The sequence below is a fragment of the Quercus lobata genome, chromosome 12 (genome assembly GCF_001633185.2).
Source record: "Quercus lobata isolate SW786 chromosome 12, ValleyOak3.0 Primary Assembly, whole genome shotgun sequence".
Lineage (NCBI taxonomy): Eukaryota > Viridiplantae > Streptophyta > Magnoliopsida > Fagales > Fagaceae > Quercus > Quercus lobata.
In genome coordinates, this window is record NC_044915.1 from 9451391 (window position 1) to 9476499 (window position 25109).

Below are 25109 nucleotides of genomic sequence, written 5' to 3' on the forward strand. Positions count from 1 at the left end.
AAGGAGACTTCATTTTTTTTTTTTTTTAAAGAACATAAGTCAAATGATTCAAAACAGATGGAAAAAAATAACAAAACAAAACAAAACCAAAAAAAAAAATTAAGAGAAGTACATAAAAAGAAAAAGACTAAAGAAGAAAACCAAAGGAAATAAAACAATTGGGTTTAGAAAAAGACAAAAATTAAAGGAAGGAAAAAAGAGGGAAAAAACACCCCCAAGAATTTATAATAAACCCATGTATATTACACATGGGTTTTTTTTTTTGTCTTTTTCTTCATTTAGAGTTTTCCCTCTAGTTTTCTCTCAATTTTGGAGAGAAAACATTTTGATGGGTTAGGGGTGAAAACACTTGGGTTCTACCATTTTTTTTTTCCACTCCCTCGAACCAAACACCCACTAAAAATATTTTTTTCTCCACTTTTCTCTTCTTTTTTAAATTTTTTTTTTTTTTTTTATATCCTCCCTTTTCCACCTCCAACCAAATAGACTCTAATAGGTGCACAATACAAACTTGGGGACTAAAATAATCAAATTCAATACCCTTTTCAGTAGATTCAACCTCGAACTCACTAAGTCATTATTTCATGACAATCATGCATTTGGTAACATTATTGAAGTCACAACATGATCAAGAGAATATGTGGTCAAAGGTGAGCTCCTTTTTTTCTCTTTAGATTCTGCATTTTATTTTCAACTTCTTTCTTTCAAAGTTCTAGACTTAGTTCCTTTTTGTTCTTTGCATGCTCTTTCATTTCTAGTTCAAAAGTTTTGTTCATGTAACTTATAGAAAAGTAGAATTGGGGTTTCTTCCTTCAAGGCGCATTTGCAAAACTCTAGTTTTCTCAACTCTCTTTCAATACATTTGTTCACATGTGATTTAGTTCACATTAGTTTAGTTTTCATTAATTAAGAGAATTCTATGATTAGGTCAATTTAGATTAATGAATAATTATTTTTTCTCCCTTTTTCATCATATTTGATTGGTTTTGACTTTTAAAATTTTAACTTATTTCTTTTCAAGTTGTGGTTTGACCTCAATTAATTGGATTTCATTAACTAGTATAATCTTTCGTAATTACTAATTTAAATTGTTGACATTCTTTGATTTGATTTTTCATTTAATTATGAATTTTAATTTTAAATATGTTTCCTTTTTTTTAATATGATCTTTTTTTATGTATGTGTGTATTTATTGCATCAATGCAAATAATGTGTAATAATTAGGAAGAGGGATCCGATTTTTATTTTATATCTGCATGCCTATAAGGAATCCAGCTTAGTGGAGCCTTTCTTAGAAAATCATTATGAGATCTAAAGTTGAAGTGGAGGCTGATGATTAACCAAGCTTGGTTGCCAAAACACTTGTACCCTAGCTAACTCCAAACCTATGATCTTGTTAAAGTTAGACCTCTGCATAGGGGTCAGTTCATTATGGAATCTCCTATTGCAAAGGGAAGAGAAGAGCAAATTCAAAGAATGTGAGAGAACTTGGAAGAAGAAGCAAAACTATTGAGAGTTGAGAAAATAATGGGAACTGATGATGGTTAGTTAGGCTTTTATGGAGCATAATAACCATAAACATTTTTTAGTTAAAAAACAAAATATCAACCGATCATTGTAGGGTTCTTGCCTTGGGTTTCTAGCAACTAACCTAATCATAGAATTCTCTTAATTCTACATTGAATTCTCTTGTTTAGTTCATAGAATTCTCTAAATACAATGAAAAAGGGAGAAATAAGCACTCATTAATCTAAACTAGTTTGTAACCCGTACTTACGCACACGGAAGCATTCAACAATAATGATGATGAGGTGGTCTTATCTAGGTGAAATAAAGTGTTTACTTGGTTTTTACGGTAAGTAGATGAATGTGTTACTTGGTACTAATATTAATAAAATTAGTCTTAAGTGTTGTAAAATGGTATATAATACATCCACACATACATAAACAACCGCCATTCTCAAAGTAATTAAAAATTTGAAAATTTATTCAACCAAAAAGTTTATAATTTTTCTTATAATGGGGGAATTAAAAACAACATTACGTTGCAGTAAACAACATTTGTATTATATTTGGTTTTAAAAAGTTTGGCATCAATTGTTTTTTTCCCCTAAAGTTCTATAAGGTATATTATACCTGGAAATAACCATTACATGGAATCAGTTCCAGCCACAAAGGACTAATTACAAAATTTTCTTTCACATTGCTATGATGCTTTTTTAATAGCGAAAAAAAAAAAAGTATATACATAAATGAAACTCCTTTTTGAGTTTTTACATTCAAGTATTTAACTTATCAATGTATCAAATAAAATATATATTCCAAATGGCTAAACAAAGTACAAATGTAAAACTAAAATAGCAAACCATAAAGCCTTAAATTTACACACATACCATCTTAATCTTAACCTTCCATTCCCACTTCACTATGATCCAACAGCTAACATAAAGTCACCGACTGTATTTACACATTTATTATCTTAATCTCATCCTCCATTTCCACTACACTTTCATCGAATGGTAAAAACACGATGACTTTGATTCATTTCTAATTTTTGAAAGCCTTCATTATCATCTTCCATTCCCACTTTACTCTCTCATCCAACGACAAACATTAATTTTGATTCATTTTTGTAATTTTCAAAGCTGGTTTTAGCCTTTTCAAAGCAATGGTAAACACTTTTAACAATTAGGGGGTTTGTCACTGCGCACATATAGAGTGTAATACTTTATGAAACATACAGGAAAGCCACCATAGCCACGCCTTGTATCATCACAATCACAGATGCCCACCTCAACCTCAACCTCCTCGAGCCACCACCAACACTCAAGCAAATCATTCTTTTTATTTCTTCTTTGCCTACGACTCTCTTCCTCTCAATGCCTTACGAATCTCTCTCCTTCCCTTGATTTCAATATATATATATATATATATATTAAAAAAAAGATAGTGAGACGGTGCATTTGATCCTTCTACAAATATGAGTGTTATTATTACAGTCTCTTTGGTTTTAAAGCTTGACACATAAATCTCTTTGGTTTTCATGCTTGCCACAATTATTGTGGTTTTCTTAACTTTCGTGTTAGGTGTTAATGTATGTACAAAATTTTTAAATTTTAGATAGGAGACATGGCGCAAAATTAGTTATCCAATTTAAAATTTAAATTAGTTCTTCTCTCAGCTTTAAATCTTTGCTCCCATAATAATATTATTGATTCTTTTAAGAATAATGCTACTACAAATTTTTCTACAACAATTTTATAAATTGTTGAGAAAGCAAATTCTTATTGGTTCGCATCTGGACCCATACTTACATCAATTTTTTATTTACAAATAACCACTCGTCACATCAGCAATTTATAGAAAAAAAGTTTGTAATTCTAACATTTTCCTTCTTTTAAATGCCATAAAAATATTTATAGATCTAAAATATATAAGCCCCAAAAAATTAGTCCAACAACAAAAATTACCAATAGCAAAACTAAAAATAATTAAGCCATCTAACAAATTTTACCAAAAACAAACAACTTGGCCCTTTAAAAAATTTAACAAAATAATTGTCTTTACCAAAAAAAAAAAAAAAAAAAAAACTCTTAGCAACTAAGCACAGAGTCGGAGGGGCTAAGTCACCGCACGCAGCCAATAACAGAGCTGCCTCCTCTAATTTCACTTCATCTTTATAGACACATCATGTCTAGACAAAAAGTTAGCCCTTATCAATTCTATTTTTTCTCTTCCACCGTTTGTCTCCTTAGTCTCAACCTTAAATTTTCTTTTCTTTTCTTTTCTTTGCTCCACATGCGTAATAGCCAGTGCTTCCAAGTTCCAAGATTATCTTATCCTTCACACTGTTTTTGATAGAGATCTCTTTACACGTTTCTCACACTCAGTTTCAACCCCAGTTCTCAACATCAAGGACTTGCAGCCTCATTATTTCGCCAGCGGTTTCACTGCTCACTTCCAATCAATATCTCTTTATCGCAGAGTGTGAGGAGGAGAAAGATATGGAGAGAGAGGTGTTTACGTAGTACTGGACCAATATCCATTAAATGGCCGAATCCAGTATTAGATTACGCCGATATAACTAATATTTAAACTGGCATGAAATTGCCATGTTTTTGTTGGGTGCAAGCTGTCACCAAGGTCCAGCCCACGTGAAGCTCCTTAATGAGCTAAGCCCAACTGATGAGGACTTCTATTTCAACTTGAAATAGGAGACACGTGGAAAGTCAACACTCCATCTGTTCCTAGGAGTGTGAGGCAGCAAAATTCAATATAAAAAAGGCATGCGTGTGGTGTGCTAAAAGGTAGAAACACAAACAAGAAGAAAAAGGAGGTGCCGCACAGTGAAGAAATAAAAAAAAAGAGGGTGGGTGCCGCATAGTGAAAAAGAAAAGAAGAAAGATTGTCGAATGTGAAAAAGATAATTTGTGTGTATGTGAGAAAAGAAAAATATGGGAGATTTTTTTTCTTTAGTCATGAGGCATATACAAGAATTACTGTAATTGATTTAATAATAATAAAATTATTCGGAGTTTGTCCTGTGGTATTTCCCTTCAAAGAGAAAAGGTTTTTCACGTAAATTTTGTGTTCTTGTGTGTGATTGCTATTTTGGATTACTAATATTTGTGATAATATAATTTGGGACTCAACAGTTTTTGTATCGGTCTAAGTAGGGGTGGCTCTAGGTTTTTTGTTCGAAAGTCAATAAAAAACATAAATTATATAAAATCTAAAACAAAAGAGACATGAATATATCAATATTACCCAAAAAAAAAAACAAAAAAACAAATACATGAAAAAATTTGTTTATAGTACTAGTAAAAGAATAAAAAATAAATTATAAGTTGATTTAACATATTTTTTTCTAATACAATAAACATATTAATTATTGTTGTTAAGTGATTTTTTTGCAATTTTTAAATTTGTTTACAATTCTTTAATTTATAAGTTTACAATTCTTTAAATGTTTTATATTTTTATTGTTCTTTAGTGTTAATGTACTGGCCCACAAAACTTTATATCAAAATAATACAAACGCTATTATAGTAACATTGAAGAGTAAAGACACAGGAAAAAAAAAGTCAATTTGTCAAAGACTCAAAACTCAAAAAAAAAAAAAAAAAAAAAAATCAAAACACTATAACACCCCCCCCCCCCACCACACACAGTCAGAGACTCAAAACTCAACAACAAAAAATCAAAAAACTATAACCCCACACACACACGCGGTGATTTAGTGAAAGAGTATATCAAAACACTATAAATACACACTCTCACAATGAAAGAAAGAGAAAGATAAAAAACCAGATCAAGTGGCGACAAATTAAGTGGCGATAGCGGCAGATTGTTTGTGTGAAGTAGAGACAGCCTTTTTCCTTTGGGTTTGGAGAATGAAGAAGGATAGTGGGAGATTCTAGAGGCTACGCAGCGGTAGATTCTTAGGTTTATTTGTCCCTTTTTTTAATTTATGATTTTTCAAATTTTGATTTATGGGCTTCTTATTTCTGAGATTAAAGACCAAAAAATTTTCGTTAGACTTTTTTTTTCAGAGTTTAAGCTAGGCTTTAAAAAAAAGGGTCAGGTTCAAGGTGAGGGTGTGCAAATTTGTATTGAAGGGGGTTCAAAACAATTTTTTTTTTTAAATTATATAAAAAAAAAAAAAAATTGGGTTAGGGGGTTCATTTGAACCACCTGACTACAACGTAGCACCACCCCAAAGTCTAAGTACCAATACGGCACATACAAGCAGGTACTGTACAAAATTCACTCCCTTAAGTAAGTCAAATTCCACACAATGAACCAAGGCATAAGCTAAGTCTAAATTAAAAAATGCTTACACGTAGATAACAAATAAGCTAAATTAAATGAGCAAACAATGCACAAAAATTACAAACAACTCAAAAGTCTTTTGATCATTCAAATACATAATTGGCTTTCATCATTCAAAATAACAATTACAGATGGATGATAAAATTAAACCCCATACCAAATCAAGCTAACGACTAACATGAAACTTTAACCAAACAATTCTTCCCCTTTCCTAGATCACATATAGAAAAAAATTAAAAAAAAAAAAAAAAGAAATTCAAACTGTCTAGCTCGTCCTAGAGTTTGTTCTAATTAGGAATTGTGACTAATATGTTCACTCCAAGAGTAGCCTGATTAAGAGGTGGAATTGCAATGACAAGACCATTAAAAATTGACCCAATCCAATATGAAACATGCATAGGCTTATTCCCATCACGAAAAGCTACCTCGTTGGCCCCTAAATATTCATCCCAACCTACACAAGTGACTTGAGTCTTGAGACTCAATTGTGCATTAACATGTCCAGGTTTAGAATACTTTTCTATCTCAATGACCTCGGAGTTTTCTTTCACAAACAAGGAGAACTCTAAAGTCGTTGTTCTACCAAGTTTGCTCTCTGTCTTCTCAATGCAAAGCAATGCAAGTGACTTGCAGAATTTATCATAATCCAAATTTGTGTTTTCATAAGTAGTGACCTTGAATTGCATGGTTTGGCCACAATCATTTCTTGGACTATGGCTAATTATGTTGGCAAGGGAAGGACCATTTTTTTTTAAGATTAGGAAGGTAAAATACGGGTTTTTTGGATTCGTTATTATTGGAAAGTATATTGTTGTGCATGTTTGCCCAATTATTGAGGAAGCTATCCTTCACCAAAATGTCTACCAAAAGAAGGTTACAGCTAATACCAACCGAGTATCCACCACACCGAAAATTTGTCACCTGTAAGAATTAGAAAATCAGAAAAATAAAAAAATAAAAGACTGCCCCATTTTAATTCACACTTCTATCTAAGTGTGAATTATGTTATTATTATTATTTATTTATTTCAACATTTCATCTTTGAACATTGGGGGGATTAAGTTTTTTTATTTATTTATTTTTATTACTATTATTTTTTTAATGCAAGGGGACCTTGTTAATTTGTACTTCCACTATGGGGTCCGATCTATCCATTTGCACAAAGTAGAAACACCCCCACCGCCCACCCCACCCTCCCCCCCCCCCCTACGGGCCGCCGCAGCCCCAAAAAAAAAAAAAAAAAAGCATTCGCAGACTACTCTTGCATTAGTGACAACCCAAGTCCTAAGGTTCTCCAACCTTATAACGGCATGCATGAATACACTAATTAATATTCTTTCACCTAGTAGGTGACAAGCAACCAGGGTTTTGCAAAGGAGTAAAGCAAGGAGCTATCAAAGAGTCCAAATTTTCTCACAACCAAAATTTTACCTTCACATGTGTAACAGGAATGTTGCGACACACATTTTTTTAGGGACCAAATCAAACCACTCGTATATTTATGAGACCAAAATCAAAGTAACCCCATGTTTAAGAGATAAAAATCAAATCAACCCCATATTTCAGGGACTATAATCAAATTCCCCTATAGACAAAGATGAAATGTTGACTTTTTTTAAATTTAGATTGAATTTGAACTTTTAAAATTTGAAGTACCAAAATCGAACTTCAAATTTAAGGACCAAAAAAAAATTACCTTTAAAAAAAAAAATTCTTCAAAAAAGCTAATTGTGGGCTACATATGCTTCAATTTACCCAATCAAGGTGAGAAGCGTACTACAGGTGGAAACTAGAAGAGAGAGAGAGAGAGAGAGAGATGACCTACTTGTTTATGTTTTTTATTGAAAAAAAAACTAGTCAAGTTATGATTTGTGAGCAAGCTAATTAGTTTGAGGACCAATTTAAATATGCAGAATACAATATGTTTATATGTATATTTATAATAAATCTATATAGTTATAGTCGTTATTATTTATATATTTTTCTAATATTGACTTGTATATATTTAGAGAAGTAAAGTGACACTTGTTATTTATACTATTTAAAATTGATTAATGTTTCAAAGTTTTTATTGCTAACCGTCTAATTTCTAATTTTTTAATATAAATTCTTGATTTAAAATGTGTAAAGAATATTAATTATGATTAATATGATTTAAAATATAGTTCACATATTACTAACAAGATATATGTGTGAAATTTTTTGTTTTATATACAAACTAGCTTATGTTTTGGATTAGTAATTTTTCATCTGACAACTTAATCCTCCTAAAAAGAGTTGTGGCTTTGCCATTTATGAATAATGAATAATTATAGGACTATATACTTTCACACAACTTTTGACACAACTGTCTTATATATATGGCTGGTTGTAAGTGGTGGAGAAAAAATTGTGTGTCGATGTGAAAGTGACAAACATTCAATTACAGTTTATCACATAAAAAAATTATAACAAAGTGTGTGTGGCCCTAGAATTATTCCTAATATAAGGAGTTCTTTGGTTTAATATGTTTATAATAACTCTAAATGCATCGAAAATTTCATAGAAATGTTTTACATTGTTCCTTTCTTTAAGTTGTGATATGCCCAAGTGATATGAATGAGTAATTGTTTTCGATGTTGATGGTGACATAGTAGGTAGATAGATGATCTTGATCAACTAGTAAGGTGGCACCCACGGCACATATTATATTTGTTAAGGTCATAATTTTATATAATTGGCTAATCTTTTAACAAAATACACTTTACTTGTAATTGGGTAGATCTAAGTTAGATTTAATACATCAAGAAATATGTTGTTCAAGCATATCAAGTGTTCATATTAAAGACATGAAGATTGATTCAAGAAACAAGTGAAGAAAAGTTGTTTCATTAAGTCTCAACAGATACTTCTATCAAGACTAAATGAGAAGCTTGATCCATTGAGAATTACGATTTTCAGTTTTCCAGATCTGAAATTCAACCCAACTTATGTATTTGTTTAGGGTTTCTGCTCTCACAACCCTAGACATATATAAGACTTATTTTAAGAGCCATCGCATACGGATACAAAGACAAAGAGATTATTTTTTCTCTAGGAGAAGTTACCATATTTGTATGCCAAAGGGTTTTGTAATCAAGTGCTTCCTAATCTTAATTGTTGATGAAGTGAAGAACTTTGCAGTCAACAATATCTGTTCAAGTTGCTGGAGTTAGTCACGTACTGGGATCCGTGCAAAGGGTTAGTCACAGATTGGAGATTAGTGCATTAAGGGAAAGAAGGCTACTACAAGATTAAGTCCAATTGGGTATTGGAGCGAAGGTTCAACTGTAGATTGGTATTTTGGGATAGGTCAGGGTAGTGGTGAGATTCTTTATACTTGTAACCGCTTGATTGTTGATTAGTAGATTCTTAGGAGTGGTGATCTTAAAATCACCTGGTGGGGTTTTTGCCTTACGGGAAGTTTTCCTCATTTATCGACAAATCACTATGTCAATTTATTTTTAACTGCATTTAGTTTAATTGGTGATTTGCTGATGCCTTCACGGTTTGCATGCAATTGAACCTAATTAATCAACTTAGGTAATTGAATTAATTAACTGGGGTCAAGCAATCTTAACCCAACAATATTAATTAGCAACATGTCAAAGAATACTTTTTTGAGTGGTCACATTAATGTGCCCTTCCTTCTAGCTTATGGTTGGTTGATTAGCTAGATCGAAGTAATTAAACATTAATTCATTGTTCGCTAACAGGTGGAGTTATAATTATTTTTTTGTGTGGTCACATTAATGTGCCCCTCCTTCTAGCTTATGGTTGATCGGTTAGCAGGGTCCAAGTAATTAAACGTTAATTCATTGTTAGCTAATAGATGGAGTTATAATTATTTTTTTGTGTGTTCAAATTAATGTGCCCCTCCTTCCAGCTTATGGTTGATTGGTTAGCAGGATCAAAGTAGTTAAAGTGTTAAACATCAATTCATTGTTAGCTAACAGATGGAGTTATAATTGGACATTTTGCTTCTTTTATTTATTTATTTTTTATTATTATTACACTTGAACTGAGTTATGAACATTTTGGACTTGATTTCAAATATATATTTCTATATGTTCCTACTTATTTAATATCGAGTCAAGTTTAAGCTTAGCTCAGGCAATCCTTCTTTATCCACCTTTTAAGTGTCTTCCTGTACATCTTCTCAAAAAAAAAGTGTCTCCCTGTACCAAATGATAAACTACACGAATCTAAAATAAGATTGATGTAATAAAAAATGCTCCAAATACATATCATTTTAAGGTTTTTCCTTTTGCTAAACAACAAATTATATATTCCAAGTTTACTTAAACTTCAATTCAGTCGTGTTATTTTTTATTTATTCATTTAAGCCCTACAACTTCTTTTTTTTCTTTTTCTTTTTCTTTGAGATATAAGCCCTACAACTTTGACCTTTATTTAGTGTAGTCCTTTCATCTAGTTCTATTATGTGGGTCGCCTTAAGTGCTAAAACAAGGACACCGTTTTGACATATTTTAGTTTAAAAAATTCAAAAACTAATAAAAATAGTATCAAAAACACAGAAATCAAAATCTCAAAAATGTCACTGCTTTCAATTTCACCTTACTAAATAAGCTGAATTAGAAGAATCCATGGGAAAAGCTCTACTTTCAATTTTCAAACATAAGATTTCCATCGATTGTAGTATGAATTGGAACCTTCGGTTAGAGTTGTTCATTTCTATGCAATGAGCAATATGTTGGGACCCAAATAATGTTATCAACAATATTAGCAATCCAAAATAATAATCACACATAAGAACACAAAATTTACGTGGAAAACCCTTTTCTCTTTGAAGGGAAAAAATCACGGGACAAACTCCGAATAATTTCACTTTTATCAAATCAATTACAATAATTATTATATATGTCTCACGGCTAAAGAAAAAAATATCTCTTATTTTTCTCTACTCTCACATACACAAATTATCTTTCTCAAAGGCGGCAACACTTTGCTCTCTCCTCCTTAGCTATCTTCTTGAAGGCAACGACCCTTTGCTCTCTCCTCCTTGGCTATTTTCTTGAAGGTGGCAATACCTTACTCTCTCCTTCCTCTTGCGTTCCTACCAAGCAAAAATCTTTTTTCTCTCTCTTGATTTCACACTCTATTTTCCCTCTCCTCATAGGGAAGACCCTTGGGCCAAAGCTATCAAATTCTTTGTACTATTGTCTATTTATAAGACTCTTTTGCTATTCCCTCTGGTACTATGAATACATTACTTCTTTAAAAAGGAATAGACCATAGTTGTCAAATCGTGAATCGTATCGTGAATCGTTTTTTTCATTTTTATGTATCGTGTATCGTATCGTATCGTGTATCGTAAGATATACAAACACTATATAAAATTTATAAAACATTATACATATACATATATTTATTATAAAATTGAAACATATGCAAATAATGACTACTTTAATTATCACTTATGTTAAAGTATTTGACTAAGCTAACCAAATAAACCAAATGGAAATATATTTTTAACATCCATATCCAAAAGATAAAAATATCCATATCCAAATTCATTAGAGTTCAAAGTCACTACATATTATATTAGTCAAAATATTTTTTTTCCTAATCATATTCATCACTGCCTAATCAAAATCATCTCCATAGTCCAAGTCAATGAAGTTATCATCTTCATCATCTTGCAAAATCATTTCCTCATTGGCATCTTTTTGTACATCTTCTTCATCATCTCCAACATCCACTATCTCTTCTGATTCTTCAACTTCAATAACTTTTTCTTTACTTTTTTTTTTGGCATTCAAATTTCTTGGACCTATAAAAATAAGCATTCAAATTTCTTGGACCTATAAAAATAATAACAAAAAATATATATTGTCAAAATTAGCATTTTATTCATAATATAGAAAATAGAATTTCAATTTAATATAAATTTATACCTCTCTTTCTTTTTCTACTACATCCTTCCTCATTAACTTCAAAGCATTCATGAATGTCCATCCATGAAGTATCTTCTGGCAAGCAAGGTTCTTCCTTTTCGGTAATCCATTCATCATCAGATTCCATATCCGATAGACAAATTGGATCATATGAGTCACCATTCTTTTCTCTCTTTATTTGTCTCAACTCCAAATTAATATTATAGTTTACAAACACCAAAGCATTCACTCTTTGTTGCTCAAGACAATTTCTTTTTTTAGTGTGTACATGATCAAAAGTACTCCAATTTCTTTCACATCCCGTTGCACTACAAGTTAGGCTTAAGACACATATAGCTAAGTTTTGAAACTCTTTGCAATGTACTCCATAACTTTCCCACCACAATGCTATATTACCAACAAAAGAAATTGTAAAGGGCTACAATATAATTATGATAACAACAAATAAAAAGCTACATTAAGATGATAATGATAATCAATAATAATGATAATAACAATAGCACATACCTGGCTGCTTCTTTGTTCTTGTAAGTATAGCCATTTCTTTTCCAAACAAACCCTCAGCTTTATCAAATTTCTCCAATTGTAGATCAATCCTACACCTCTCCAAAGTTGTAGGACACATCCTTTCAATCACTTCATAAAGTCCAACTCTCACTTCTTCATTTGCAACAAAGTTGGGATCATAATGAAACCTATCACAGTTTTATATCTTATAAATAAATATGCATACAAAATATAAAGATAAAGATTAAAATATATAACAATTCAAATAATGAACTTACTTAGGATTGAGAAAATAAGCTGCTGCATGTAAAGGCCTATGAAGCTGAAGCTCCCATCTAGTTTCAATAATTCTCAATATAGGTCTATATCTCCTTTGCACATCATTCAATTTTTTCCGGATTTGCTCTTTTGCTCTATCCATAGCTTCATATATGTAGCCCATTGCTGGTTTTGCATCACCATCTACAAGCCTTAAAACTTTTACTAAAGGGATCACACATTTCAAGCAAAATTTAATAGCAGGCCAAAACTTTGGATCACTCAAGGCAATTAATTGGACATTAATGTCATCACTTTTCTTTGCATAGGGACTCTTAGCCCATTCCTCAGATGCAAACATAGACCTTAATCCAATCTTTTGTTGATATATACTCTTCAAAGTGAAGTAGGCAGTGGCAAATCTTGTGACACCTTGTCTTGCCAATTCCCTCCCTTTTGTATATTTTCTCATCAAATCAAGCACCCAAATATGACGGTAAATAAAAAAAGTGATCTTCTTTGCTTTTTTTATAGTATTTGCATGCACAGGCAAGTCACCTATGTCATGAAGCATCAAATCAATACAGTGGGCAACACAAGGATTCCAAAAGATCTTACGTTTTTTTTCCATTAATTTTTCACCAGCTGAAACATAAGCCAAAGCACTATCTGTCACTACTTGTACCACATTCTTCTCTCCAATTTCTTGCACCAAAGAATCAAGCAATTGAAATAAATTTTCAACGTTCTTGGAAATATCGGAGGTGTCAATAGATTTAAGAAAAGTTGTTCCCTTTTGACTATTGACAAGGAAGTTTGTGATAGACCTCTCTCTATTATCCGTCCATCCATCTGACATTAAAGTGCAACCTGTTTTTTTCCACTCATTTTTATACCTATCCAATGTGAAGTGCATATTTTCTACCTCTTTTTTCAAGAAAGTCACCCTTGTTTCATGATAAGTAGGGAGTTTCAATCTCTTGCCATAATTAGCAACTGAATCCATCATTTTTTTAAACAAAGGGCTCTTAACTAAATGAAAAGGTATAGCATGAGCATAAAAAAATCTACAAATAGCCAAACAAGTTGCAGTACGATCTGTCACCAAGGAAGGTAAAGTCACTTGTTTAGAATTTGATTTCCTTTTTAAGTTGCATCCATGGTTCCCTTTTTTGCATTATCACCACCAATCTTTTGTAATTCATCTTCTTGAAGACATTCAACATCAAACTCATCATCAAGTTGCTCATTTTTTTTTTTTTTAAATGTTTTCCAAAAGTTTGGCAAAATAATTTTTAACATCTTCGGGCACCTTCAAGCATGGTTTAACATCCTTATGTGTATGTGCCAAATGGTTTTTCATTCTTATGACTCCACCCCAATATTCATTTGAGCAATAATTACATTTAAGCTTGAGCCTACTTGTCTTATCATCATTAATACGTAGACAATGATCCCAAGTGGGATCTTTCTCCTTATTTCTTTTCCTCCTATCACCCATTTTTTTTATATACCCAAAAGCAAATATGAACACATGAATTTATAGTCAATCAACAATTTTTATGTACACAAATTAAGCATCACAGTTACACTATCACAAATTCACAGTATTAATATTAACATTACAAAATACATATATATATATATATAATATTTATATATAAACACTCATATACATACATTGATACATATTTAGTTATACTAAACTAATTTTTTATAAGCCACTCGGTCATATTAAACTAAATTAACTAATATAATATGTTAATAACAATAAATAATTACAATAATTTTTTAGTATAAAGAATTAATCAAAAAAATTTATTAAGAAAAAAGAAAAACTAACCTTACACACACAGTGGACCCAACGTGAGGCAGCACTTGTTGTTGTTGTTGTCTTGCTCTAATAGCATGTCAAAGTGTGGGACTTTTGGATTAGGAAAAGGAATAGAAGAAAAAGACAAGATTGTGGTCCTTTGGAGCTTGTGGTCCCTTGATGAGAGATCTCCTGAAACTTGATGATCTAAAAGGTAAAAAGATGAAAACAAATAGAGAGGAAGCCAAAGGGGTTTTGGGAAAGTTGAGAGCTTGAGAATTGAGATACAAAGGAAAAAACATGTGGGTGACTACTGACTGGTGCGGCTATGTGGTGGGTAAATTAATTTAATTGTGGTTCAATTTTTTTTGGGCTAAAAAAAAAAAAAATTAAGAAGGCTTTTGTATTGGGCCAAACCACCAAAATAGCCCAACTTGCTTTTAAAAAAATGGAAAAACGTTTTAGGCTAAACTTGGGCTGAAATTTTGGTTAAAAAAGCCTATTTAAGCCAATTGTTTATGTATCGTCCGATACAACTGATACGTACGATACGCACGATACGTACGATACATACAACTATATCGTCCAATTCATATGCACCTATGATACATATCAATGATATAGCACTTTTTTCAAACGATATGATATGCATCGCGTATCGTACGATACTGACAACTATGGAATAGATTTCATTCCACACCAAGGAATAGTCTTTCCTTTCATAACAAGGAAACCCAAACTAATTTTTCCTTCTTCAACTAGGAAACCTAATTGACTTTGCTATTGGGATAACTCCTACCTTAATCAAGTAGTCCTCTTTTCCTCTTGGAATAGCTCCACCTTAATCAAAGCAATCCCTTCTCTTCCATCCTAATTCACACAAAGAGTCATCCACTAAATCAACCAAGCTCTAATACCACTGTTGGTCTTTTCTTTCCCAGCATTGTGCGCAACTAATCTTAATAGAGTTAATTGAATAACTCCCAATACTTGTCTATCAAGAATGTTTCATTCTTCATCCTTCATAGTAGCAAGTTTCTTCCCCAAAAGAGGCAGATGCAACTTCTTCCCATAGAGATAATCTTCAATCTACATCCTCTAATATTCAAAATCTGTTCCATCAAACTTTTCAATTCCTAAAGCCTTGCCTTCGTCTCCGGCCATCGCTTCTACTCTAACCTTAGCTCTGATACCAATTGTTAGGACCCAAATAATGTTATCAACAATATTAGCAATCCAAAATAACAATCACACATAAGAATATAAAATTGACATGGAAAACTCTTTCTCTTTTAAGGGAAAAAACCACGGGACAAACTCTGAATAATTTCACTTTTATCAAATCAATTACAATAATTGTTGTGTATGTCTCATGGTTAAAGAAAAAAATCTCTCTTATTTTTCTTTACTCTCACATGCACAAATTATCTTTCTCAAAGGCGGCAACACTCTTCTCTCTCCTCCTTGGCTATCTTCTCAAAGGTGGCAACCCTTTGCTCTCTCTCCCTTGGCTATCTTCTTGAAAGCGGCAATACCTTACTCTCTCTTTCCTCTTGCATTCCTCCCAAGTGAAAATCTCTTTTTTCTCTCTTGGTTTCACGCTCTATTTTCCCTCTCCCCATAGGGAGGACCCTTGGGCCGAAACCATCAAATTCTTTGCAGCATTATCTATTTATAAGAATTTTTTGCTATTCCCTCTTGGACTAGGAATACATTACCTCTTTAACAAGGAATAGACTTCATTCCACACCAAGGAATAGTCTTTCCTTCTATAACAAGGAAACCTAAATTAATTTTTCCTTTTTCAACTAGGAAACCTAATTGACTTTCCAAGTCACAATTGGAATTTGAGGCAATTTCCCAACACAAAAGGCTTGCTTCTTTTTCTTTTTTTCTTTCCTTTATTTATATTTTTAAAGAAAACGAAAAACAGAGAAATGATAAAATATGGTAGTTTTCTCAACTCTCAAAATTCAACAACATAATCCCTAAGGCCCACTTCTTCTTCACTCTTTTTGTCTTCTCATCCTCCTCATACCCATCTCTTTCCATGTAAAGATGGCAATTCGTGTTAACAAACCACTGATGCAGTACACTTTTGTTCCACTTTTGTTATATTTAATTGCTAAATTTAGCATTTTACCTATTTGCCTCCACTAATACTAATGCTCTAAACAAAGCATCTGATGACTTAGCTCTAAGGCTCCTACTAGAAAAATACTTGGTCACAGATTCCAAGAGAGTAATCATCAGCAAAATCGTTTTGGGTCAATGGTTTTTTGTGTGGATGAGATGCTTTGTGATGAAACATAATGAGAAAACCAGTCTCATATTACTTAACAATTTTCTAGTTATGTTAGAAAAGCACATATTATATAGTTTGAAATGGAGTATAAAAAGTGGGATAGAGAAAATTTGTATTATATATATAAGAGCATCCGCACCAATGGATGTAAAAAAAATTTCTATTTTGCAAAAAAAAAAAACATACTTTTTCTATTTTACACACCCACTTTTACAAAACACCCACATCAGTTTGGCCACTTTTCCCTCATTTTTTAATTATTTCACACCTACCCATGGCCCACCAACTTTAACACACATGTCAACTCCATTTTCTCTGAACATTTTTCCTTTCTTTTTCTCATTCTTCTTCTTTCATTTTTCATCTTTTTCTTTCTTTTCCTACTTCTTCTTCTTCTTTATCATTCTCTCAATTCATATCTCTCTCTCTATCTTCCCAATTCCCTCAATCAATCTTCCTCAATTAACCGCCCCCATCAACCAAACCCAGTCAAAGGCAAAGGCTCAAATCAATACCAAAACAAAACCCACACATTCTATCATCAATTCCAACAAACCCACAAAATTCCCCAAGTTTGAACATCAATTCTAGCGAACCCACAAAAGTCCACCAAGCTTGAAGCCAAATAAGAGAAAAAACCTAGATTGTGTGAGTCTTGATTATGGGTTTGTGTAGGTGAAGTATTTGATGTTGAGATTGTGTGGGAATTTTGTGTTTGGGGGGACAGATTTCTGTAGTTAAAGTATTTGATGATGGGTATGTGTGGAGATTTTGTGTTTAGAAGAGAGCATGTCTGATGAGGTAGATAGAGAAGAGAGTGAGGGGAAGAGAGTGAAATTCTGTCCAATGATGTTGGCACTAGGCTTATCCAAGCACAGGTCACTGTAACTTTGTCTGAGTTTCTTGAACATAAAGGAAAGGAGAAGAAGCAGAAGCTTAGCTTGTGTTTTGGAATGATATTGATGAACATGATCCTTAGTTCTCACCATTATTCTATGTTCAAGTAACTATGTTACATAATCCAGGAAAAAATAGTCTCGTATTACTTAACAATTTTCTAGTTATGTTAAAAAAGCACATATTATAGAGTTTGAAATGGAGTACAAAATGTGGGATAGAGAGAATTTGTATTATATATATATAATATGGCTTAGATTCTAAAGTGAGCTAGAGAATGGCAGTCTTAATGAAAATGGGACTCTCTCTCTTAATTTGTCTAATTTTCCGATTCCTACAAGTCACAAACTTACAAAACAGGAGAGTGTCCTATTTTGTAGGCATTTTAAATGGAGTTAGAGATATATTTTCATCGGGTCGTTCTCAAAAAAAAAATTCCCTGTTAAACCTAAGGTTTAGGGGCATTTTCTAAACTATGTAAAAGTCCACCAAAGAAGGGAATCTTCTTTATAGATAGTGTGTGTGTGTGTTCTCAAATTACCATTAGGGAAAAACAAAAACGTCCCCCACAGAATGAGCTAGTCCATGTCTTCAAGGATTGGCTGCGGTGAAGTTTACGAAGGAGTTCAAACAGCATATAAGGTCTCCTTGGTATAAATCTCTGATAGTGAAGGTCTATGGTAGAACTATAGGATTCAATATCCTGCATGAAAAAATTCATAGCCTGTGGAGACCTGTGGGCCGCCTAGATTGCGTCGGACTTGGCTACGATTTCTTCCTCATTAGATTCGCTCAAAAGGAGGATTACGAGGCTGTGTTAAAAAAGGGTGGTGGTTCATAGGAGGGCACTTTTTGTCCATCAGACCGTGGGAGCCATATTTTAAACCGTCTTCAGCTAATGTCTCCTCGGTGGCGGTATGGATTAGGCTCAATGAGCTTCCTATTGAGTTCTATAATGCTGAGGCCTTGGTTCACATTGGAAAAGCTATTGGTAATGTGCTCAGAGTGGACACCCACACAGCATCTGAAACCAGAGGTAGATTCGCTCGTCTGTGTGTGCAAGTCGACGTGGATAAGCCTCTCATTGATACGGTATTGATTGGGAGATTTGAACAGGTAGTAACTTACGAAGGCATTCACAAGATGTGTTTCTCGTGTGGTAGGTTGGGACACCGGCGGGAGAGTTGCCCATATACCGTTAGGACTGAGAAAGTTCAGATGGACAAGGAAGAAGGTGACAGCGTGGAACGAGCTGGACAGCCATGCAATGTTCATGCCTCTGAAGGTGACAGAGTGGAACGTGCTGGACAGTCATGCGAACAACATGTACCTAATAATCCTGAGCGGGCTAGTGGGACCACTGATGAGGCGCTAGAGGACAACTATGGTCCGTGGCTCTTGGTGTCACGTAAAAAAGCTGGGACAAAAGGACGGGGAGGGAGAGTGTCTAGATATGGACGTGGTTATGCTCAAGGGCAAGAGGGTGACGGTGTGCATGCTGCTAGTACTAAGGCAGGTATGGACAATGATCCTAAGTCAGATTCCCGGTTGGCTCTGCGTGAAGGGAAGCGCAAGCTTTCTCCGCCAAAGAATAATACGGCCCAGTTGAGGAAAGAAGGCAACAAAGGCTTTAGTGGTGAAAGCCCCATTTCGGCTCAAGGCCCATCTCATTCGGGCCCATTGAGTAAGTTCCATCCCGGGGCGGAAGAGAGTCCAGAGAATACTAAGCTGAGTTTTAGTGTGTCCATTAAGGGTAAAAAGGACATTGCAAGGGCTAGGGCGCATCAAACAGGAATTAGGATGTTGGAGAGACCAAAATCCACGCCTCTTCCTCAGTCTAACACAAACACTGGTACTCCGATACACAGTGAGCCCATTCACCCTACCTTGAGTGAGATGCAGATTGCTTCCGGCAGTGGATTAGGCAGTGGATTCCAATTTAGAGGGGGTGAGATGAGCAATAATTGCCTAGGAAATGGGGCGGGCAAGAATCAGAGTGGCGAAGGTGCAGGGGGCGCTCTGTCCGCTAATGGTGAAGAACGGCGGAGAGCAAAGGGCATGTTAGGCAGAAGCGGCGGTGAGGCGAGAGTGCCGATTCACATGGGAGGAGTTGCTGAAGGTGAGCGAGGTATTGTAGGAGTGGAAGTGCCCCTTGGGGAAAAGGGCGATCATAACTTCGACTCCAATAACCCAGCTATCCATGGGGATCATTTTGCTCATGGCCGATCAGATATGAATATGGGGAATGACACAAATTCTTGTGACATTGATGTTGGGCAGGGTGATCAGATGCTATTGGAGGATGAGGGAGAAGGCTCTGTTGCCTTTTGAAGTTTTTATGCTCCGGTTTTGTGTTATCATGAATCTTATTGCATGGAATTGTAGAGGGGCCTTGGAGGCCTCATTTCAGAATTATGTGAGGGACCTTGTCAATATTTACAATCCTGCTATTTTGATTGTCATGGAAACAAAAATTGGTGGTGAGCGGGCTTGGGATATTACTGCTAGATTACCGTTTGATGGTGCTTTCCATTCGGATACCATAGGATACGCAGGGGGTCTCTGGTTGTTGTGGGACTCGAGCAGGGTGGAGGTTACAACTCTTTCAAGCACAGAGCAGGAAATCCATGCTACTGTCCAGGTTCGGAATTCTAATTTTTCCTGGTTACTTTCAGCAATTTATGCTAGTCCTAGGTATGCCGAGAGGCAAATGTTATGGAATAATTTAATTAAAGTGGCTGAGCTCCACAATATGCCTTGGGTGTTAGCTGGGGATTTTAACGAGCCTATTATGGGAGAGGATAAGTATGGGGGGAGGCCGGTGAGTGTGAATAGATCTTTAATGCTTAAGGAGTGCCTGGACTTATGTAACATGATCGATTTAGGCTTCACTGGTCCCCGATTCACCTGGACAAACCGGAGAGATATTCAGGGGCTTATTCAGGAGAGAATAGATCGGTTTTTCGTTAACCCTAGTTGGTGTCTCCTTTACCCGGAGGCGAGGGTTTCCCATCTTACTAGATGCCACTCGGACCATTGTCCAGTTCTGTTGGAATTGCAGCCCACAGTCAGGAATCACCGGGTTAGGCCTTTCAAATTCCAACGTTTCTGGCTGTCTGATGTTTCTTTTCCGAAGGTGGTGGAGAATGTGTGGGGGCGGATTTCAGGTTTAACTGAAGCAATTGACACATTCCAGCATGAAGCTACAGTTTGGAATAAACTGCATTTTGGGAATATTTTTGCTAAGAAGAGGAAGATTATGGCTAGGCTGAATGGTATTCAAAGGGTTGTAGCAGTAAAACCGTCGAGCTCTCTGTTGGATCTTGAGAATAAGCTCCTGAAGGAGCTGGATGTGGTGCTTGGGCAAGAGCAAGAGTTGTGGGCCCTTAAATCAAGAATCAATTGGATGGTGCAAGGAGATAGAAACACGGCTTTTTTCCATGTTTCAACTTTGGTTAGACGGAAGAGAAACCAAATTCTGGCCATTAAAAATGGGGTTGGAGAATGGCTGCATGCAGAAGCAGAGGTTATGGACTATATTAGGAAGGGATTTAGTGACATTTATACATCTTCCTCAATCTCATCGGGCAGGATTCAGTCGGGTTTCTCTCAATGGCAAGCCCGGCTGACTGAAGAGGAAAAAGAGAGCTTGGGTAGCCCGGTGACGGAAGATGAAATCAAGGCTGGTCTCTGGTCTCTGGTCCTTTAAGGCCTTTAAGGCTCCGGGGCCGGATCGGTTGCATGCGGGGTTTTTTCAGCATTTTTGGCCTTCAGTTGGGCTTTCCGTGGTGGAGGAGGTGAAGAAAATTTTTAGGGAAAGGAGAATGTCGGATAAACTTAATCAAACTCACATTGTCCTTATTCCTAAAAACCAAGGGCCGGAGACTCTTGGAAACTATCGGCCGATTAGTTTATGTAATACTACCTATAAGATAGTCACTAAAATCATAGTGGCTAGGCTTAGGCCATATTTGGAAAACCTTATCTCTCCTCTCCAATCCGCCTTTGTGCCGGGGCGTAAAGGGATTGACAATGCCGTTATAGTTCAGGAGCTTGTCCATACCATTAGCAAGAAGAAGGGGAAGGTGGGCTATATGGCTATCAAGATAGACTTGGAGAAGGCTTACGATAAGCTAGAATGGAGTTTTATTAGAAGTATGCTGATTAGAATCAATCTTCCCGCCAACCTTGTGGAGCTCATTATGAGTTGTGTGTCTTCAGTCACTACCTCAATTCTGTTTAATGGCAGCCCGCTGGATCCTATTCTGCCCTCCCGGGGAATAAGACAAGGAGATCCTCTTTCTCCGTATATCTTCATTCTTTGTGTGGATTATCTCAGCCAAATCATAGAAGAGAAGTGTCATAACAAGCTGTGGAGTCCAATTAAGGCGTCTAGAAGTGGGCCGACTTTTTCTCACTTAATGTTTGCGGATGATCTTGTGCTGTTTGCAAAAGCAGATTCTTCAAATTGTTCCATTATTAGAGATGTTTTGGATGAGTTTTGCGCCTTGTCGGGGCAAACTATCAGTGATTCTAAATCTAAGGTCTACTTTTCTCCTAATGTGGATCAAGACTCTAGAGAGTCGTTGAGTGATATTCTTGGCTTTGTTTCTACCCCAAATCTGGGGAAGTATCTTGGTATTCCTATAAAGCATCCAAATTCTTCTTCTCAGGACTTCAATTTTATCTTGGATAGGGTAAAGGGGAAATTAGCGGGCTGGAAGGCTAATCTGTTATCTTTGGCAGGAAGGGCGGTTTTAGTCCAATCTTCAACTTCAACCGTCCCATCTTACGCTATGCAATGCTCCTATCTTCCTGACCGGATTCTCCAAGGAGTAGATCGTGTGAACAGAAATTTTCTTTGGGGGTCAACAGATTCAGTGAAAAAGATGCATTGGGTGGGTTGGCACAAAATCACTAAACCGAAATCTGAAGGAGGTCTGGGGTTGCAAACTGCTAAGGGAAGGAATGTTGCATTACTTTCTAAGTTGAATTGGCGGCTCCATACTGAAAGGGAGTCTCTTTGGGCACGGGTGCTGAGAGCTAAATATTGCACGCCCCAAAGAATTCAATCTAGGAATGGGAGGAACCTTCCATGCTCTAGGGTATGGTCAGTAGTCAAGAAAGGGGCAGATACGTTCAACCAGGGAGTTAAGTGGGTGGTGGGGAGTAATAGTAACCTCAGATTTTGGTTTGATAATTGGACTTCAAATGGCCCGGTGCGTAATATGATTCAAGGCCCTTTGTCATTAGCAGATCAGCAGCTAAGAATTAGAGACATCTTCAAGGATGGGTATTGGGATTGGGGATGCCTCTCCTTTGAGATCCCGCAACATATCAAATACATTATTCAAGCCACCCCTTGTGCCCTCACTTCTACGGGTAGGGACAAATTAGCCTGGTCTGCTTCGGCTCAAGGTAGTTTTGACCTTAGAAGTGCTTATAAAATTGCTATGGGGGAATTGCAAGCTGTGGAGTTTACAGGGAAGTGGATTTGGAAAATAGATATTCTTCCAAGAATCAAAACATTTGTTTGGCAGTGTGGTCATAATAGTATTGGGGTCAAGGAGTGTTTAGCGAGAAGGGGAATGCTGGTAGATGATGCTTGTCCCCTTTGTGGTAGGGCTCCTGAAACAATTATACATGCTCTGAGGGACTGCACGAGTATTAAACCTATGTGGATCCAGCTGGGAGTGCGATGGGCTGATGGAAGATTCTGGACAGATGAGCTGCATGAGTGGCTTGAATTTAACGGAAAACAAGGGAATCTTCGAGAGGCTTGTGTTTCCCCTTGGAGAACTATTTTCCTCTTCGCTATTTGGCTCATATGGAAGAGCAGAAACCAAGTGGTGTTCAACGGGAAAACCCAAAATCCCAGGTTAGCGACGGAAATTGTTAATAGAGCCATGGAATTCACCTTTTGTGCTTCTACTTGTGCCAAGACCAGCAGCAGGATTATTTTGCAGATTAGATGGGAAAAGCCGCCAGCTGGATGGGTTAGCCTGTGGACATTGTTACCTTCCTTGAGGAGGATGCTAGTGGGATGTTACGCTCCAGGTTTTGCTCTGTGAGCTATGTCTCTTAGTTTTTTGTAATCCCTCTGTTTACCAAAAAAAAAAAAAGTCCGTGTCTTCAAGGCTGAGGTAATTCATGACCTTCTAGAAAACAAGTCAAAATAACCAAAAAGATGATAATTAAAATTTAAAAAAAAAAAAAAAAAAATCAAACATGTTGAATTCATGAATATCACAAATAGATGCAAACGTCTATAAATGGAACTTTCAAAAGCAAAGAAAAGAGGACATAACTCTAATTTGTAGATATCTGCAACTGCCAGACAAAAATTAATGAGATAAGAAATATTTATTATATTTTTGTGCACTACTCCGTCACAATAACAACGTCATGTTTTTAACTCAACATCAAGGACTTGCAGCCTCTTTATTTTGCCATCACTCACTGCCAATCAACATTTCCTTATCACAGAATGTGATGAGGAGAAAGATATGGAATGCTGTTTACATAGTATTGGACCAATATTCATTAAATGCCCGAATCCGATATTGGTCCTAGTACGGGCAAAATAACCCACCTCAATATAATTAACATTTAAACCGGTATGAAATACCCATGTTTTTGTGTCGGTCTTAGTACCGATGCGGCACATACAGGCCAATACAGTACAAAATTCACTTCCTTAGGTAGGTCAGACTCTTCACAATGAACCAAGGCGTAAGCTAAATCTAAATTAACAAATGCTTACACATAGATAACAAATAAGCTAAACTAAATGAGCAAACAATGCACAAAAATTACAAACAACTCAAAAGTCTTTTGATCATTCAAATACATTACTGGCTTTCATCATTCAAATACAGATCAAATAACAATTACAAATGGATGCTAAAATTAAACCCCATACCAAATCAAGCTAACGACTAACATGAAACTTTAACTAAACATACTCTTCCCCTTTCCTAGAATCACATATAGAAAAAAAAATTTAAAAAGAAATTCAAACTGTCCAGTTCGTCCCAGAATTTGTTCTCATTAGGAATTGTGACTAAAATGTTCACTCCAAGAGTAGCCTGATTAAGAGGTGGAATTGCAATGACAAGACCATCAAAAATTGACCCAATCCAAAACGAAACATGCATTGGCCTATTCACATCATGAAACGCTATCTCGTTGGCCCATAAATATTCATCCCAACCTGCACAAGTGACTTGAGTCTTGAGACCCAATTGTGGATTAACATGTCCATGTCTAAAATACTTTTCCATCTTAATGACCTCGAAATTTTCTTTCACAAACAAAGAAAACTTTGAAGCCATTTTGCTACCAAGTTTGCTCTCAGTCTACTCAATGCAAAGCAATGCAAGTGACTTAAAGAATTCACCATCCAAAATTTCATTTTCAGTAGTGACCTTGAAATGCATGGTTTGGCCACAATCATTTCTTGGACTATGGCCAATTATGTTGGCAGGGGAAGAACCATTTCTTTTAAGATTAGGAAGGTAAAATACAAGTTTTGTAGATTCATTATTATTGGAAAGTATAT

The 25109-nt window shown here is 35.3% G+C and overlaps 3 protein-coding genes across 3 annotated transcripts; 1 reads left to right on the top strand and 2 right to left on the bottom strand.

Moving 5' to 3' along the window:
- Positions 1–6119: 6119 nt before the first annotated feature.
- On the bottom strand, positions 6120–6518 carry LOC115970194. The gene has a single exon (XM_031089855.1). The coding sequence runs from the start codon at positions 6516–6518 to the stop codon at positions 6120–6122; it is 399 nt and encodes a 132-aa protein (XP_030945715.1).
- A 4938-nt stretch (positions 6519–11456) lies between these two features.
- LOC115970195 lies at positions 11457–13542 on the bottom strand. Its single transcript, XM_031089856.1, has 4 exons — positions 12554–13542; positions 12276–12463; positions 11769–12155; positions 11457–11644 (listed from the first exon to the last, which is right to left on the bottom strand). Exons 1-4 carry the CDS (start codon positions 13540–13542, stop codon positions 11457–11459), a joined length of 1752 nt encoding a protein of 583 aa, XP_030945716.1.
- Positions 13543–19907: 6365 nt separating this feature from the next.
- On the top strand, positions 19908–21257 carry LOC115970196. Its single transcript, XM_031089857.1, has one exon. The coding sequence runs from the start codon at positions 19908–19910 to the stop codon at positions 21255–21257; it is 1350 nt and encodes a 449-aa protein (XP_030945717.1).
- The last annotated feature ends 3852 nt before the right edge of the window (positions 21258–25109 follow it).